This window comes from Schistocerca gregaria, chromosome 2 (assembly GCF_023897955.1).
Source record: "Schistocerca gregaria isolate iqSchGreg1 chromosome 2, iqSchGreg1.2, whole genome shotgun sequence".
Taxonomy (NCBI): domain Eukaryota; kingdom Metazoa; phylum Arthropoda; class Insecta; order Orthoptera; family Acrididae; genus Schistocerca; species Schistocerca gregaria.
The window spans coordinates 429125311-429144057 of record NC_064921.1 but is presented as its reverse complement, the minus strand read 5'-3'; the positions used below and the strand labels follow the sequence as shown (position 1 = coordinate 429144057).

At 37.8% G+C, this 18747-nt stretch overlaps 2 protein-coding genes across 2 annotated transcripts in view; one reads left to right on the top strand and one right to left on the bottom strand.

Annotated features, from left to right (window-relative positions):
* Positions 1 to 18747, bottom strand: part of LOC126324352 (mitochondrial dicarboxylate carrier-like) — a 171251-nt gene that overhangs the window by 138089 nt on the left and 14415 nt on the right. The window lies entirely within an intron of this gene.
* Positions 2106 to 6425, top strand: LOC126335816 (uncharacterized). Its single transcript, XM_049999281.1, has 2 exons — positions 2106 to 2174; positions 6003 to 6425. The coding sequence occupies exons 1-2, from the start codon at positions 2106 to 2108 to the stop codon at positions 6423 to 6425; spliced, it is 492 nt and encodes a 163-aa protein (XP_049855238.1).

Below are 18747 nucleotides of genomic sequence, written 5' to 3'. Positions count from 1 at the left end.
ATTTCTTAAGTTTTTCATGTAAGCTATGTATTCTGAGACAGCATTGTTGGAAAACTGTGCATCATTGGTTCGTTTCTGAAGAGTGTTGAAAAGCAGTTTAGCCTTTAAAAATATGCTTTGGAAAAAAGAGATACTAAAAACAAAGTTAAAATCTAGGAGGGTATTTTTGAAACCACAGCGATTATTGTAGTCGATGCAGTAGAGTCTGGACTGTCAATTATTTCATTTAAACCCTCAAAGAGCCTCGGGCGGTACTCATTAATGGCAGATATTGCTCTAGCGGTACAGTTTCATCTCGTTTCACTGTTAAGGAAAACGTGTACCAACTACCGGTATACTGCCAACAGTTAATGTGGGTTTGCAAGACCGGTGGAAGAAATTAGAAATGCCCTGAAGCATGGACAAAAAAAATCTTACTGGATTTATACAATAACAGCGCTGCTGCAAAGCAATGAGTAAAAAGAGCTTGGGAGCAATTTCACTAATCAGGCCATTTGATTATCCTGCCAGGACGTAAGAACCATTATATGTTTGGGTCATCAGTTTGCTCTTCATTTCATAATTCCGAAACAAGCCACTCAGCACAGAGATTACAGCAGCAGCAGTTTTAGCTTCGATAGCGTCACGAAAACCAAGAATATTATCTGGAATATACCGTTGCAGTTTACTACTCTCACAAGAGAGCATTATTGCTTATCTGAGAAGTCTGTTGCTTCCTCCATAATGTAGCCTTAAAATAAGGTTCTATCCAAAATTGAAGGTATATATTCATAAATCTCCTCATTTATACATTCAATCATTTTGTTCTGTATATTTTTCGAAAATCCCCTGAAATAGGCCATTTCCTTCCAGTTTGCTTTCAAATCTTCTTTGTGTTTAGCACAAGTTTAAAAATGGCTCTGAAATTTCTGAGATTCAGGAAATCTCCTGCCTCTTCATGACCAGTCAAGGCTAGCCAGCTCTTCCTTACACAAAAGGCTTGCAATGTCATTCGGAATTTTCATGATGTCTCTGTTAGCTTCCACTTCATTGTTGTGTCTGATTTTTATTAGTTTGTGATGTTCATTAACTATCTCTGGAGTACTACACTTCCTTAGATAGTTCTCTATATTACATAAAATTACTTAGAAGAATCATGGCATGCTAAACCTCTAAACAGATTCCTCAGATTGTTACACTGTTCATGCCAAGAACTTTGAAACGTGCGTGTTTTGAACTTGTCTTTCTGGAGAAGGTGTGCCTCCGGTGTTGGACGTCCTTTCTACAAAATTTCGTGTCTTTCAGTTTCACTTCTCATTGAAAATAACAGCTTTGCTAGGAAGTAATGATGTCTTCACTCGAAAGCGTTACATCAATATGTGTTTAAGGTTGGACTCCATTCATGTTCACCCACTACTGCACACGAAACAACTAACGTAAGAGATACCTGGAGAGGCGGCACCACACTTACTGGGCTCCTGTGCCATGTAAGCGCGCGGCAATACGGCTACAATAACCTGTACCCATTCTTCTGTACCTGGTACTGACGTCATGGTTACAACAGCAACTGAGCATTCATAGGCGGCCTGACATGTGCCATACGCCATCGCCATACGCTTCGTACCTCCGTTTGATTTAGGTTAAAGTTAGGCTTTCTGGTGCTGGCAGTTTCGAAGAAATAACACAAGCTAACTTTCTTTCGCGATCACTGACGAAACTGCATAAAGGTTTATTGTAAAAATAATTGTTCCTACTATTACTACCACTTCTGCCACAGAAGAATGAGGAGGTTTGACCACCCTTGCATCCCCTGATCAGCCACTACTGATCCACACGTGTTTGAATTGCTTTGATGCCCTGTGTTCATCCCATTGTCTCATTAGTAAGTCCATCACATTCTATTTACATCTTGTCCACAACTCGTGGTCTTGCGGTAGCGTTTTCGCTTCCCATGCACGGGGTCCCGGGTTCCCTGCGTCAAGATGACTGGGTGTTGTTGTGTTGTCTTCTTCATCATAATTCATCCCCATTACGGTCGGAGGAAGGCAATGGCAAACCACCTCCGCTACGATCTTGCCTAGTCGGTGGTGCTGGTCTCCCGCATAGTTCCCTATGCTCCTCAGAGTATGGGACCTCATCATCATCATTTCCATCATAGTTCAGACCTGGCCAAACTTTGCAATCTCGGAGCACTGGTGCGCTCCATGAGGGCAGTCGACTCTACTCAGTCCTCCGACTTCCCCAACACTGCTATTCTGAGCAGGTGAGTGAGTGAGATGACTACATGCACATGGTAAACTGCTTACAATACAGCGAAACTTCTTCTAAGAGGTGATAACTGCAGCATACTAAACAGGATTTTATTATGAGTGTTTATTTTTAACTTTCCTTTTTTGGCAGAGCTATAACTTTTATTACTTCAGTAAAGAAGTACGTTAGGTGCTGCTAATACGATGAGCACAACCACGAAAAACTTTACGTACACCAATAACCCAGCATATTGGTCACGATACTAGTCAGTCATCCAGAGAGCGCCGCCACCAGGAATTGATCCCACGGCCACAGACAAGAGTCGACAGGTCAGAGTATTCTTTCTAGCTAACCGCCCATCACAGGCTAAGCTAATCCATGACTTCTGATCGACCGAAGCCTCATGCCCACTCATGCTGTGTCTGCGGTGCACTGCGAGACAAGCATTTGTGGCTTGGATGTATAGTTGTAATAGCAATTCCACCATGACATAGTCTCTCCCCAATTTAAAAAAAATCCACTTTATCGAATTTGAGACGGAAATGTTGTTTACCATACACCTCGAATTTCTCACACGAAATGTAGACTTCTCCATTTTCTACATTTTATTTTCGAAGACGGAAGACATCAAGGCATACACGCTTTTTCACATCGCTAAAGTAACGTTACTTCTTGTGAAAATCCTGTAGTGGTATGGTATAGGCCATGTCTTCTATAAGTGTTGTCTCATTAGGATCTGTTACATCCTGCATCGCAGGACTAGAATATTAAATGGCTCAAATGGCTCTGAGCACTGTGGGACTTAACTTCTGAGGTCATTAGTCCCCTAGAATTTAGAACTACTTAAACCTAACTAACCTAAGGACATCACACACATCCATGTGCAAGGCAGGATTCAAACCTGGGATTGTAGCGGTCATGCGGGTTCTGGACTGTAGCGCCTAGAACCGCTCGGCCAGTCCTGCCGACCGACTAGAATATTAAACTCATTTTTGGCTCATGAGGAAGTGCTAAAACCTGCCTCTGTCATGGTAAACTTCCTCACTTTTAAACTCTCTTAAAGTAAGCCAAATGCTTCATTAAATGTGAAGTCTCTTAAGGTAACAGCACGGAGAATTTGTAAATATAAGATTTACACTACGGCAATATAGCTGATTTTATTATGATTGTCATCTCTCCCTGTGTGGATGGGGGACTGAAATTCCGTTAAAACATATCATTGCAACGAAAAAATTCATGATTACTGCTCCAACTCCAGAATCATATCTGTGGTACTCTAGCCCTCACCTCCACCTGCCCAGTGGCAGATCATTAGTATCAAACTGATAGCCTAATTAATGAAATTGACCATGAGAGTGACTTTGCATGGCGAGTAATTTTTCCCAGCTGTTGGATTACTCTCGCCAAGTAGTTCAAATGAGAAGCCTTGGAGGGAATATGATTTTCTTTTCAAGGAACACTACTGAGAACTGAGATCTGAAGCTGCACCCAGAAGAATTCTACCCTACCAACATACATTTTGGATAAGGACCACAAAGATAACATACAAGAAATCGGCGTTCATAAAGAGGCATATAGGCAGTCTTTCCCACACTCTATTTTCGAGTGGAATAGGAAAGAGAATGGCTGGTGGTGGTACGCGGTACCCTCTGCCACTCACAGTATGATGGCTTGTGATTTAGTGTACCTATTAAAATAAAGGCTACAATTCTGCTGCCTATTGTCTCTCAGCAAAATTCTTTATATTAACTTCTAATTTCTTCATTGCAGTCACTTCAGGAGATGACTGTGAGAGAGTGTAATATGTTTGCCCACAATGTTTAGAAGTAGCGGTGTAGAGCTCACCTCTCGACTCCCCTTCCATCAGAGTATCGCTTACCTGCCATATTCTCATGAATCTTTCAGTCTTTAGTATATAGCATTTGAATCCACATGATTTACATGAGTAAGAGATGTCAGCCACCATGTCACATACCCCTGTTAATTCTCTCAAAATCCGGTGATGTTCCAACAGCACTGTTCTACTAGTTAGAATGTGACAAGTGGAGGGCTACCACAACAAGAAAAATAGCACACTAACATACAGGAGGAAATTCAAAACCATGCAGAGTACACACATACTGCTCTAAGAAATTCAGAAGTATAGCACCTAAAATTCATCGATACCAAATGGCGGTCTGTTTAAGTGTCACCCAGTAAACCTCCTGAGCTCCTTTATCCTATTCCTACGATTACGACACCAGAAATACGACGGCGTAATAATGTCAAGTCCCCCTCTTTCTCTCTCTCTCTCTCTCTCTCTCTCTCTCTCTCTCTCTCTCTCTCCTCCCCCTCCTCCCCCCTCCTTGTTATTTTTGTAACATCCTGTGGAGTAGAACTATGAACTATAAAATCTTCACTAATGTCACCTGTAGAGAACTCAATAAGATACTACTGCATCCCTCTCCTTCAATATATCGAAAACAAATACCATCTGCATGTTGACATCGAGCACATGTGTTGACGCTATTAAATATACATGTATTGGTCAATTGGAGCAGGTAGCCAGTGATCGATGTTATTTGCGCATACCCGTGCAAAGTTTTCTCACCTGTACTGTAGGACGACCAGATACCACAGATTATCACTCGCAAGAGAAGGTTCCTGTCTTGTTCTTTTGTAAGTAGTTTTATACATTGTTTTTCTGCTGTAACATATCCAAGCAGTGTATGACTTCAGCTTTGTACACCCCACTCATTTTATTTTTCAATCATGACTTTGAGGTCTTTCTCAAATGCTAAATAGTGATTAACATGTTTCAATCTATTGGCACTAGCACAAAACTGGGCATCACTTGGTGTGAGTAAAACTGTTCCCACAACATGGTTGAAATAAAAGACAAAGGTAATGTTTCTTATTGGCAAAAATGTGGAATACATTGCAACATACGGAAACTGGAAGAGTTTGCAGCACTATAGAGCATCTCCAAACAGCTCTCCAGAGGTGATTACCTCTAGGTTTAAACTCACGTTCCACAGTGCTGAGCTAGCAGATGCCTTGGTGTTTCATTTTTGAAGAGACAAAGAGCATTGATTCCTCATATTGGTGGGGCATATCGCATCCAGGTACATGATCACTGTTTCGGTGTGGTAGGTGGCGGTCACCATGATTGTCAAATCTTTGGACACTGCGTCTTTCTGTTTTATTGTTTACAATGCATAACCACATGTTGAACAAGGAGTATTCTGCAGGACCTAAGCCCAGAGAGCATGGATAGTATGGACCGTCAGTTGTCAGTCGCTCTGGTGCAGGAATGGAAGGATTTTCACACACCCAGATGAGCATGTAGGTACCCTCAGTCATCCACATGTTTGTCATTTTTACCTCAGTTTTACATATTTTCTGCCAGCTTCTGTCATTTTACTGGGTTTACCATAATTTAAATGCATTTTACCCAATTACTCGAGTTCCAAACCACCACTCTCGACAACTTGTTACATTAACAAAATGTCTCATAGCGTCGACCTCATGAGGCTATTAGCCAGCGATGTTGCCCCATGATTCTCAATTTCTGTATCATTGCTAAGCCACCTGCTTCATTTCTTTTTTGAGGACACAGCACTAACTTTGTTACTCTGCATGCACCACATAATGGAAATACTGTGTCTCAATGTAGGAAATAGACATCATCAGAGAAAATTATTAAATATAGTACAAATAATGTTGTCTCTCAACTTGTGGACATAATCAGTGACTCCTTTGAAACTGGTGTGTTTTGAAGTAAACTTAAGCAGTCAACAGTAATACCAGTTTATAAAAGTGGTGACAAGTTTGACATTAAAAATTTCAGACCTCTACCATTATTACCTGTACTTTCAAAAATAATTGAAAGAATAATGCATGACGGATTGCTAGACTTCCTAAACAAAAATAAAATTCTTGTAAATGCACAGAATGATTTCAGAAATGGTAAATCTACACAAACAGCTCTCTTCAGTTTCCTAAAACTTGTTTACAAAGCTGTTGAGGACAAGGAACTGATCTGTGGGTTGCTTATGGACCTTTCCAAAGCATTTGATCTTATAAATCATAATCTACTGCTGTTAAAAATTTATAATTATCATGTCTGTGGTATTTCCTATGAGTGGTTCAAGTCATTCTTAACTGAAAGGAAACAGAGTACAAATTACTCAGGATGGAAATGTGTACCATTCTGAATACAAAAAAGTTAATTATGGGGTGTCCCAACACTTGGTATTGGGGTCATTGTTATCTTGATTTTTATTAATGAGCTACCTCAACAGTTTTCAGCAGCTGATATATTATTTGCTGATGGTACCAGCTTCATTATAAAAGGAAGATTGATTATGAGATGCAGCAAAAATCAACAAAGCAATAGAAGTGGCAGAAAAATGGTTTAAAGATAACTATCTAGTTGTCAATGACAAGAAAACTGTATAGATGAACTTTAACCATATAAGGAACAGAAATAGGACCAATGTAAAATTCAAATTATCAAATAGCCAAATTCAGCAAAAGAATCACATAAAATTTGTAGGTTTGTGGGTGGATGAGCATCTAAGATGGGAAAAACATGTAGAAATGCTCAACCAAAAATTAAACAAGTACTGTTACATATTAAGAGTGCTTTAAGATTGCTGCAATGCTGAAACAGTGTTAAGCGCTTATTATGCATACGTGCATAGTCTACTGAAGTATGGAATAGTGTTCTGGGGAAATACCTCTTTTGCAAAGCAGTCTTTTAAGCTCCAAAAGAAAGCTTTTAAGATTAATAAGTGATGTTGCTTACAGAGCACCATGGAGAGGTATCTTTAAGGAATTTACCATCTATATTTATATTTGAAAGCATATGCTTCATTAAAAACTATCAAGTTTCACCTCTGAATAGTGAGATGTACCATTATCAAACAAGGAACAGGGATGACTATCATAGGGATGGTCATAGATAATCAATATATCAGGACAATCCTGTTTAGAAGCCAAAAATTCTGTACAGTGCTTTGCCAGATAGCATAAAAAAAAAGATACCAAACAGTAATACATTCAAAGAAGAACTAAAAAATCTACTAATAAACAACAGCTTCTACAGCATTAACAAATACCTGGAATTTTGCTCAGATCTGTAGATCTACCTCATAACTCTCTAAACAAAAATTCACAATTATCAACCATACTTAGATAAAACCAAACTTTTTTCATCCATGTATGTACGTAATTATGCACCTAGCTTTTGTGCTGTATGTTACTATGCCTAGTTATCTAAAGTACTGGTATTTAATAGTTTTAATAAAATCAAGCAAGGGGTTTTGTAGGCTTTTCTTTTGTCTGTATGTACATAAGCACATAAGCAGAATAATGTTTTTGTTATAAAGATGTATTGATACCAATGATAAGATTTTGTACATAATGTAAATATGTAATATTTTATATCATTCTGTACTTTGATAGGTCCAGTATCATGAATGTGATAATACGGGCACTAAGTAAATAAATAAATAAACTAATTATGAAGGAAGTTGAAATTTAACAGAAAATATTGTAGTATGCCTGACTTGAATGTGACAGTTCCCAGCACAGAGGAACAGGAAGGCAAATGGAAACACACTATAGGTGAAACACCAGAATCAGGTTTATACCTGAGACAGAGGACTATTTTTAGTATTAGCCTTGACAGTTATAGGGAATCTAACTACAAGGTTTGTTGCCATAGACAACATGATGAACACGTTTTCTTATGGACCTTTATAAGACTGGCCAATTCTACACTATCAAGGCACGTAGAAAACATAGTTGTGTTTGTACAGCATAGATGCAAATAAGCAGGATTTGAGGTATAAATTTTGGTATTAGAAAAGCTTCATCCAGCTAATTTTAGGTCTCAGCCACTTCCCATTTACACTTTCTCAATGCTCTTTGTAAGTTCAGTTTTAATAACACGTTTCCAAAGATAATGATAGTCTTATAGATTTTCTGTGTTTTGCCAGTTATTGCTGCCCAAGCAGAGTGATCATATGTTCGTTCAATGTTCTTGCAAGAGTTAAGAATTATTTGAGAACTATAATGGCAAGAGCAGCTTGTTGACTTAGCTATAGCCATATCAGTCAGAGTTAGCCTGGTCATTAGATTATGCTGAGATTATAAAAGCGTTTACATGTAAAATTTAAATTTTCATGCTTTATCCATAAAAACAAATTTTAAAATAATAAATTTGGGGGGAGGGGGTCTAAGAACACTTACCTGGGGCATGAAAATCCTAGTGCCGCTGCTGTGTGCAGGTACAATGTTTACATTAGAATGGGATGGGCCAGTATTAGGTTCAGAGTTCTTCATCCATGACCATTACATTAATTGATGAACTGATTAATCATGTTCTGTGCATAAAAAAAGAAATATTATGGCTTAACATCCAATTGATGACGAGATCATCAAAGAGGCAGCACACACTCAGGACTGAGGGAGGATGGGGAAGTAAATCGATAATGTCCTTTCAAAGAAACTACACTGGAATTCACCTTAAACAAATTAGGGAAATCACAGTAAACCTAAATATAGATGGCTGGACATGGATTTGAACTGTCACCATCACCACTGTGTTACGTTACTCAGTTAGTACTGTAAACTGGGCCAACTTTGGCCCTTTGGGGCAACTGTGTCCCACATACAAGAAAAAGATAAATTATTTTCCTCCAGAGATTATGGAGAAGATGCTGGAAATGCAGATGTTCTTTACTCTTTGTTAGTATGTATAATCTTAGTCTAAGATGATCATACTGATTTCCAACTCTGTTTTGGTGTTGGAAGCACTGTTTCAATGGATCGCACTCTTTGGTCATTGTAAAGAAATATAACAAGCTTGATTTATGTGTGCTTTCTTACAACATTTCAAAATGGCACTTGGTGTTAGAGTAAAGGTTATCTAGAACAACTTTATCCTGAGATAAAGTTGGTCCTGTTTCAATTAAATGCACTTACTCATAACGTGAGACTACAAATGGAGAAAAATTCAAGACTCTGCCTAAGGATATGTTTCCAAGACTGCTTAAGAAGCTAGTGACAGAATTTCTTCAAGGCAAAGATGAAAACTTGGGTTCAGGTTTTAGGGGTTGTGGCATCTATACTTTTGATGCAAATGCAGGTTTGAAAAGACTGCCTGGTGCTCAGTGAATGCTGAATGTGTCAGTGAAACATTCCTTGAAATGGTAATTAGTAAGAGTGCAGAGGTATACCTACTGCAAGAAGAAAAAGGAAATTGCTAAATTGGGAAACTGGGTAGGAAATGACCTCATCAGACTTGGAAATGCAAGTGCTTGACGCACCATAACAAGCAGAAAAAAATATATATTCAGTAAAAACAAAGATTCCAAGACTTACCAAGCGGGAAAGCGCCGGCAGACAGGCACATGAACAAAACACACAAACACACACACAGAATTACTAGCTTTCACAACCGATGGTTGCTTCTTCAGGAAGGAGAGGGAAAGACGAAAGGATGTGGGTTTTAAAGGAGAGGGTAAGGAGTCATTCCAATCCCGGGAGCGGAAAGACTTCCCTTAGGGGAAAGCTAGTAATTCTGTGTGTGTGTTTGTGTGTTTTTTGTGTGTTTTGTTCATGTGCCTGTCTGCCGGCGCTTTCCCGCTTGGTAAGTCTTGGAATCTTTGTTTTTAATATATTTTTCCCATGTGGAAGTTTCTTTCTATTTTATTTATATATTCAGTAAACTAGATAAAAAATAGTAGTCAAATCTCAATGAGGAACTTGAAACTTTCAGCACAGGTCAGAAGAAAGCAGAGGAATTCTGGCTCTAGTTTAAAGGAATAGCTGACCACAAACCAGACAGATATGTATGTAGTAGAGCAGTTCATAATGGGAAGGAACCTCCATGGTATACAGTCACTGTAAGGAAACTTCTAAAGAAACAGAGGTTACTGCATAACAGGTGTAAAACAGAGAACAGGGCTCTCAAGAGAGCAATGCATGATGCCTTCAATGACTACCACAGCAGAATATTGTCACATGATCTTTCACAGAACCCAAAGAAATCCTGGACATATGTCAAGGCTGTTAGTGGCACCAAAATTAGTATCCAGACCCTAGTGAATAAGACAGGAACTGAAATTGAGGGTAGCAAACCAAAAGCTGAAATGCTTAACTCCATATTCAAATGATCCTTTACAAAGAAAAACTCAGGAGAATTGCCCCAATTTAATTCTCATCCCACTGAAAAGATGAATGAAATAAGTATTAGTGTCAGTGGTGTTAAGAAATAGCTGAAATTTTTAAAATTGAACAAAGCTCCAGGCCTTGATAGAATCCCTTTCAGATTCTATACTGAATTTGTAGTTGAGCTAGGTGCTCTTCTAACTATAATCTATCACAGATCCCTTGAACAAAAACTGTACCTAGTTTTTGGAAAAAGGTACGGGTTACACCCATCTAGAAGAAGGGTAGTAGAAGTGATCCACTAAACTACCATCCAATATCCTTGACATCAATTTGTTGTAGGATCTTAGAACACATTATCAGCTCAAACACAATGAGGTATATTGAAAAAAAATGACCTCTTCAGTGCCAACCAAAATGGATTTCTAAAACTTTGATCATGTGAAATCCAACTCACACTTTTTCTCGCATGACATACTGAAGGCTTTGGATCAAAGTAGCCAGCTAGATGCAGTGTTTTTTGATTTCCAAAAAGCATTTGACTCAGTACCACACTTATGCTTATTGTCAAAAGTATGATCACATGGGTAACCAAATGGCATTTGTGACTGAATTGAGAACTTTTTGGTAGGGAAGACACACCATGTTGTCTTGGATGGAGAGACATTGTCATATGTAGAAGTAACTTTGGGTGTGCCCCAGAGAAGAGTGTTGGGCCCTTGTCATTCATGTTGTATATTAATGATCTTGGAGACAATAATAACAGCAAAATCAGGCTTTTTGCAGACAATGCCATTATCTGCACTGAAGTACTATCTAAGAGAAGCTGCATAGATGTTCAGTCAGATCTTGATAAGATTTAAACATGGTGCAGAGATTGGCAACTTGCTCTTACTGTTCATAAATGTAAAATTTTCACTTCACAAAATAAAAAAAATGTTGCATCCTATGACTATAATATCAATGAGTCACTGTTTGAATTGGCCAATTTATACAAATACCTGGGTGTAACAGTTTGTAGGGATATTAAATGGAACAAACGCATAGGTCCAGTCATGGGTAAAGCAGGTGGTGGCCTCTGCTTTATTGGTAGAACACTGGGGAAATGCAATCAATCCACAAAAGTGATTGCTTGCAAATAACTTGTGCAGCCCCTCCTAAAATATTGTTCAAGTGTGTGGGACCCATACCAGATAGGACTAACAGGGTGTATTGAATGTATACAGATAAGGGCATTACAAATGGTCACAGGTTTATTTAATCCATGGGCAAGTGTCATAGAGATACTGAAGGAACTGAGCTGGCAGGCTCTTGAGGCCAGACATAAAGTAACCTGAGAAAGTCTATTAACATAGTTTCAATAACCAGCTTTAAATGATTACTCTAGGGATATACTACAATCTCCTATGTGTCACTCACACAGGGAATATGAGAATAAGATTAGAGTAATTACTGATGCACAAAGGCATTCAAACAATCAGTCTTCCTGCAGTCAGTACATGACTGGAACAGGAAGAAACACCTATAATGGTACAATGCGACATACCCTCTGCCATGCACCTCACAGTGGTTTGCAGAGTCTATATGTAGATGAAGATCTACAAAAAGCTACTGGCGTGTCAGCTCCTCTAGTGAGGAGTCTAACTTCAGTGTCGATGATTCTACAAGTGATGTCTCAAAAAGAGGACGAATCATGGAAAGAAGACCTGAAAGAAAATAACTAACTTGCAGTCCTTTATAATGGACAATTCTGCCCAGTCAAAATTGTTGATTCTGTTACAGGAGATGGATCCAAAATAGTCAGAGTGATGTGCATGGAGAAAACTATGAAGGTTTGGAAGTGGCCAGCAGAAGGGAAATAAGATGTAATGACCTCTAATTTTTCAGATAAAAAAATGAGAGTAAAGAAACCCAGACTAATTGGGAGAGAACATTACTCCCTTTTGGAACTGGCTAACTTCACTCTTTTCTGGTCTCATAAATATACACCTCATGTTTGTGTCACACCCCTATACACAAAAAATTATTCCATAAAGTAAAAGAACTACCTTTTTTCAGACTTAAGGTACCTTATGGAACCTATATTAACATTATTTCTTCGTAACTTATGTACAATATTTGCAAGCTGATCAAAAAATATTTTCCAAAAAATAAAATTATAAATGGGCTGAAGTTGTCCTACAATGGGTCAACAATAGCCCATTTAGGAAACAATAATGGTTTATGCACCCTGTGTAAAATTTACTCAAAAACCCATCACTTTTAATAAAGATGTTTTTTTTTCTTGCATTTTTAAAGCAAAATTGAATGACATAATAAACTTTAATCCTGAAAAACTGGAAAAAGTGGCCAATTTTGGCACTGTTGACGGTACCATGTATATGAGTAGTAATGAAGGCAAACCTTCAAGGATGTGAAGTATGTCATGCCATAAAGTAAAAAAGTTAGCAGCTGTTAGAGATTGAAATAACAAGTAATTATTGTTTAACTGCTTTAAAATACTTGAACTACTTGAGTTAAATTTGACATTGTGAAATTGGCTGGAGAGCTACAAGTTACCCTCCATTCAGAGGCTGTTGCATGCAGCAACTGTTATTTTGATTTATAAATAATAGATTTCAGCTATCAGTCATTCTATGGAATATTCCAAAGGACGACTGATAGCTGAAATCTATTATTTACAAAACAGTATGAATTTGTTGAAGACTTTTGTGTCTGAATACAGATTACCACTACAAATCCAAGACAAATAGGTAATGTAAGTGACATTACCATGGTAGTGGCGAAGTTGTTGTGCTACAAAATCCTTTATATAATAGCATATCATTTACTTTTACTGTTTAACTGGATATGTAGTCATGGCCATTTCACTCTGTCCTTAAAAATGACAGTTTTTGCACTTCTATGTAAAAAACAGTGACAAGACTCTTCCTAATAGTTACTACCCAGTCTTTGTTGTACCAGTCCTTTCAAAAGTAATAGAATACTGCAAGCAGTTCAAAGGCTTTAAGCATCTGTCTACAAAAAGTATTCTAAGTGACTGGTTTCAGGTTTGTCAAAAGAGAAATGTGATATGGAGATTATTTTTCTTTTACCTTTTTGCTTTGTAGATGACAAATTATGGTTAAACTGGTATTGATGTTTATCATTATCAATGAACCTCACATCGAGGCATTTATGTATTGGAAACATTTTTGTAATAATGTTAGTTCCAAAACCTTTGATGAGATCTATGTAAGACGTGTAGTTATCTACATTACTCAGTATTGTCATTGTTCACTTTTGTGAAACAGATGCTTTTCTTACATTCTAAACAACATTTGCAGCTGGATTAGCTCCTGTTTTAACCATGATATACCATAGACCCCTTGAACAATAAGAGTCGCTAGTGACTGGAAGAAAGCACACATCATATCAGTCTATAAGAAGGATAGCATAAGAAATCCTTAGAACTACTGTCTAATCTCATTGATGTGTGTATGTTGTAAATTCATAAAACATATTCTGAGCTCAAACATAATGAGGTATCTCAAATGGGGTGATCTCCTCCATGCCAACCAGCTTGAATCTGAAGATTAGATTAGATTAGATTAATTATTCAAACCACGATCATGTGAATTTCAACTTGTACTTTTCTCACATGACATCCTGGAAGCCATGGAACTAGGTATTTCTTGTCTTCCTACAAACTTATGACTCAGTACTGCACAAACATTCATTAACAGAAATATAATTATATTGGATTTCAAATACATTTTTTAACTGAACTGGGGAATTCTTACTTGGGGGGACACATCTTAGATTGACTGGCTGCAACAGAAGTAGAAGAACTTCAGGTGTGTCCCAGGAAAGCATTTTGGGACTCTTGTTGTTCATGTGGTATATTAGTGACCTGGCATACAGTATTACTGTAAGAGTAACCTCACACTTTTTGCAGAGGATGCAGTTACCTATCATGATGTCATATATGAAAAAGCTACACAAAAATCTAGTGAGATCTTGATAAATTTTAAATGGATGGATAAATAGTTGAGTTGTTTTCAGTATTTGGAAATGAAAAATTGGTTAACTACACAAACTAAAGGAATGTATTATTCAATGACTGCAAATAAATGAGTTACATTTGGGCCCAATCAACTCACACAAATACAGAGGTGTAACACTTGTGAAGACTGAAACAGCAAAGAGATGCAGAGACCAGGATATCATTCTCAAAAACACAGAAAATATCAATATTAAAAAACAAGATTTGCCAAATTACGTCAACAATTATTTTACAAATACAACAACTTCATTAAGCTTGAAATTTACAAATGAAGAAACATCTGGATTTCCAAAAGTTGCTTGTAGCATGAGGATAGATCCAATAGATGAACATGAAGTGTTCAAAGTAATAAAAAGCTTGAAACCCGAAATGTCAGTAGGAATTAATGAGGTGCCTGTTTATAACAATGACAGCTGAACAAGTCACAATGCCCTTGACATACATAGCCAACTTATTGGTTAGTGAAGAAGTGGTTCCTGAAAGGATGAAAATATCAAAAGTGAAGCCATTATTTAAAAATGGCAACAAGCATAAGGTAGAAAACTATTGGCCAATATCCCTCCTTCCAGCATTTTCCAAAATAATAGAAAAATTAATGAAGCACAGAATCAAAAAATATCTAAATGACCATAAGTTACTAAATAGAAATCAACATGGCTTCCAGGTAGGTAAAAATACAGAAACAGCACTAATGTGCTACATTGAACAAATAATCAAAAATATAGAAAAAGACAACAGTGTAGTAGGAATAAATTTAGATCTCTACAAAGCATTTGACACTGTAAATCATGGCATCCTTTTAGAAAAACTGGAAGCATTAGGTATCCATGGGACAGGGAAAAAGTAGTTTGAATCATACCTACAAACCAGAACACAGATTGTAGGACTGATGTCAGGTTACTCCATCCACAAAATAAATTTAGTATCAGATGCAAAAAATGGCAACAGGAGTGCCACAAGGCAGTATTCTAGGTCCCTTATGGTACTTTGTTTACATAAATGACTTTCACACCTCAGATAGAGCAGCAAAGGCCATACTATTTGCAGATGACACTAGTGTGATAATAGGTGCACCAAAGCAAATGCTGCAAACAACTACTGATCAAGTAATAAAGAATGTCCACACTTGGTTCAAAGCAAACCAGTTGACATTAAATGAAAATAAAACAAATTATATGCAGTTTGGGGAAATATGTCAAAATTTAAATCTTGATTTGTTGTTGGGTGACAAGGCCATAGACAGAGTGGCATCAACAAAATTGCTGGGGATTCATGTAGATGAAAATCTTAATTTTAATGATCATGTAATGAAACTTGTGCAGCAACTTAACTCAGCTTGTTTTGCTCTTAGAATTAATGCAAACGTTTGTGCTGTAGAGGGTGCCAGGATGGCATATTTTGGCTATTTTCAGTCTCTTGCAGCATATGGAATAATATTTTGTGGTTCCACCATTTGCCATCTAAAACAAATCTTTCTGTTACAGAAGAGGGATATCTGAATAATAACACACAGTCATTCACAGACACTATGCAAACCCTTATTCAACAAGCTTAAAGTTCTAACAATACCTTCCTTACATATATACAAATTTGTTTTATATGTTAGGGCCCACCTTGCAGATTTTCAGACAAATGTTGACGTGCATAACTACAATACTCGAAATAGCACAGCACTCCATACTCAGCAAATAAAAAGAACATAAACACAAAGGCATGTGAGGTATGGGTACAAAACTCTACAACATACTGCCAGTCAACATCAAAAAGTTAGAAGATGAAAACAGATTTAAAGTAGAATGTAAAGAATTTCTACTTGAACAATGTTTTTACCCAGTAAATGACTATTTAGGTCAATAAATAATTCTGATAATCTTTATATTAAGGGAATACTGAAAACACTGTCTTTCATCCCGTAAAGTTTCTGTTGATTTTTTTTTTAATGTGATCGACAACTGTTGAGTGTCGTAAAATATTTACTGAATTATTGTAGTGAATATAAGGGCTTCTTATTTAGGGAAGACAAAAGTAAAGCCTTAGGGCAAATAGACTTTGCAGTTACAATACTGTTAGTGACATGTATAAAAAGTTGTATAACTGTGTCTTGTGTGACCAATTCTTTGTACATTTTTTTTGTACAATTTTGTATGTATTATTCTTTGTACTACTTAATGTTAAATTTTCTATGTTCCTTTTCCACAGATTGTTTCTCAAAAATTTACATGTTCTTTTACACAACATCCATACAATATTTATTGTCTACAGATGGGTAAATAAATAAACAAATAAAAACATAATAAAGATATGTGAAACAGAATGATCACATACAACATCCATACAATATTTATTGTCTACGGATGGGTAAATAAATAAACAAATAAAAACAAAATAAAGATATGTGAAACAGAATGATCACATAGGTGCAATTATACACTACTGGCCATTAAAATTGCTACACCAAGAAGAAATGCAGATGATAAACAGGTATTCATTGGACAGATATATTATACTAGAACTGACATGTGATCACACTTTCATGCAATTTGGGTGCATAGATCCTGAGAAATCAGTACCCAGAACAACCACCTCTGGCCGTAATAATGGCCTTTATACACCTGGGCATGGAATGTGTTGGCCAGGGCAGCAGTCGAACATTTTCTGTATTCAGAAAGGCCCGGACAGGACCTGCAACAAGTGGTCGTGCATTATCCTGCTGAATATAGGGTTTTGCAGGGATCGAATGAAGGGTAGAGACAAGGGTCATAACACATCTGAAATGTAATGTCCACTGTTCAAAGTGCTGTCAATGCGAACAAGAGGTAATCGAGACGTGTTACCAATGGCACCCCATACCATCACGCTGGATTATATGCCAGTATGGCGATGACGAATACACGCTTCCAATGCGCGTTCACCGTGATGTCACCAAACATGGATGCGACCATCATGATGCTGTAGGCAGAACCTGGATTCATCCGAAAAAATGAAGTTTTGCTATTCGTGCACCCATGTTCGTCGTTGAGTACACCATCGCAGGCACTCCAGTCTGTGATGCAGTATCAAGGGTAACCACAGCCATGGCCTCCGAGCTGATAGTCCATGGTGCTGCAAATGTCGTCGAACTGTTCTTGCAGATGGTTGTTGTCTTGCAAATGTCCCCATCTGTTGAGTCAGGGATCGAGACATGGCTGCACGATCCATTACAGCCATGGGGATAAGATGCCTGTCATCTCAACTGCTAGTGATACGAGGCCATTGGGATCGAGCACGACATTCCGTATTTCCCTCCTGAATCCACCGATTCCATATTTTGCTAACAGTCATTGGATCTCAACCAACGCAAGCAGCAATGTCACGATACGATAAACCACAATCGCGATAGGCTACAATCTGACCTGTATCAAAGTCGGAAACGTGATGGTAAGCGTTTCTCCTCCTTACACGAGGCATCACAATAACTTTTCACCAGGAAATGCTGGTCACCTGCTGTTCGTGTATGAGAAATCTGTTGGAAACTTTACTCATGTCAGCACATTGTAGGTGTCGCCACTGGAGCCAACCTTGTGTGAACGCTGTGAAAAGCTTATCATTTGCATATCACAGCCTCTTCTTCCTGTCAGTTAAATTTTGCATCTGTAGCATGTCATCTTTGTGGTGTAGCAATTTTAATGGCCAGTAGTGTAGCTAAGACTGGTTGCAGACTTAGTTCATTGCCAGGATATTGGGAAATCCTCTATAAAGAAGAGTGCTTACAAATCGCCTGTGCACCCCATCTTACAGCTAATACTGTATTTCACCAGCAGGAGGTATTAAGTTTATATTGAAATGGGTGACATAGTCACTGGATTGTTTCACTTGTGGGAAAATATCAAGGGAAATATAAAAAATCTCACTTGGAGGGCTCTTTAAGTAAGTGCCAATTATCCCATTATAGTCTACTGAAAAAATTTCAGGAGCTAGTATTAAGTGAAGAACCAAGAAATGTTCTTGAGTGACATATACAGGCTGTTCATAAATTCCCATTACAAACTTCTATGACTTGTAGATGGGAGTGAGTACATAATACTTTGAATTAGAGTGCATGTCTGTAAAGGTATCACTCCGTTCTATGATACTTTCAATTCAGATGCATAATGGGTCCACATCTGTTGAGTGAAAGAGAAAAGTATCAGAGTTGCTTGTCCAGCTATGTAGCAGGGTAGTCGAATGACATGTACTATGTCAGACAGTCACCTGATGTCACTTAACATCTGCCTTGCCGCGAGACCTATTCAATGCATGTGCATGTCCAATACAGGAAACATGATTCAGTACAC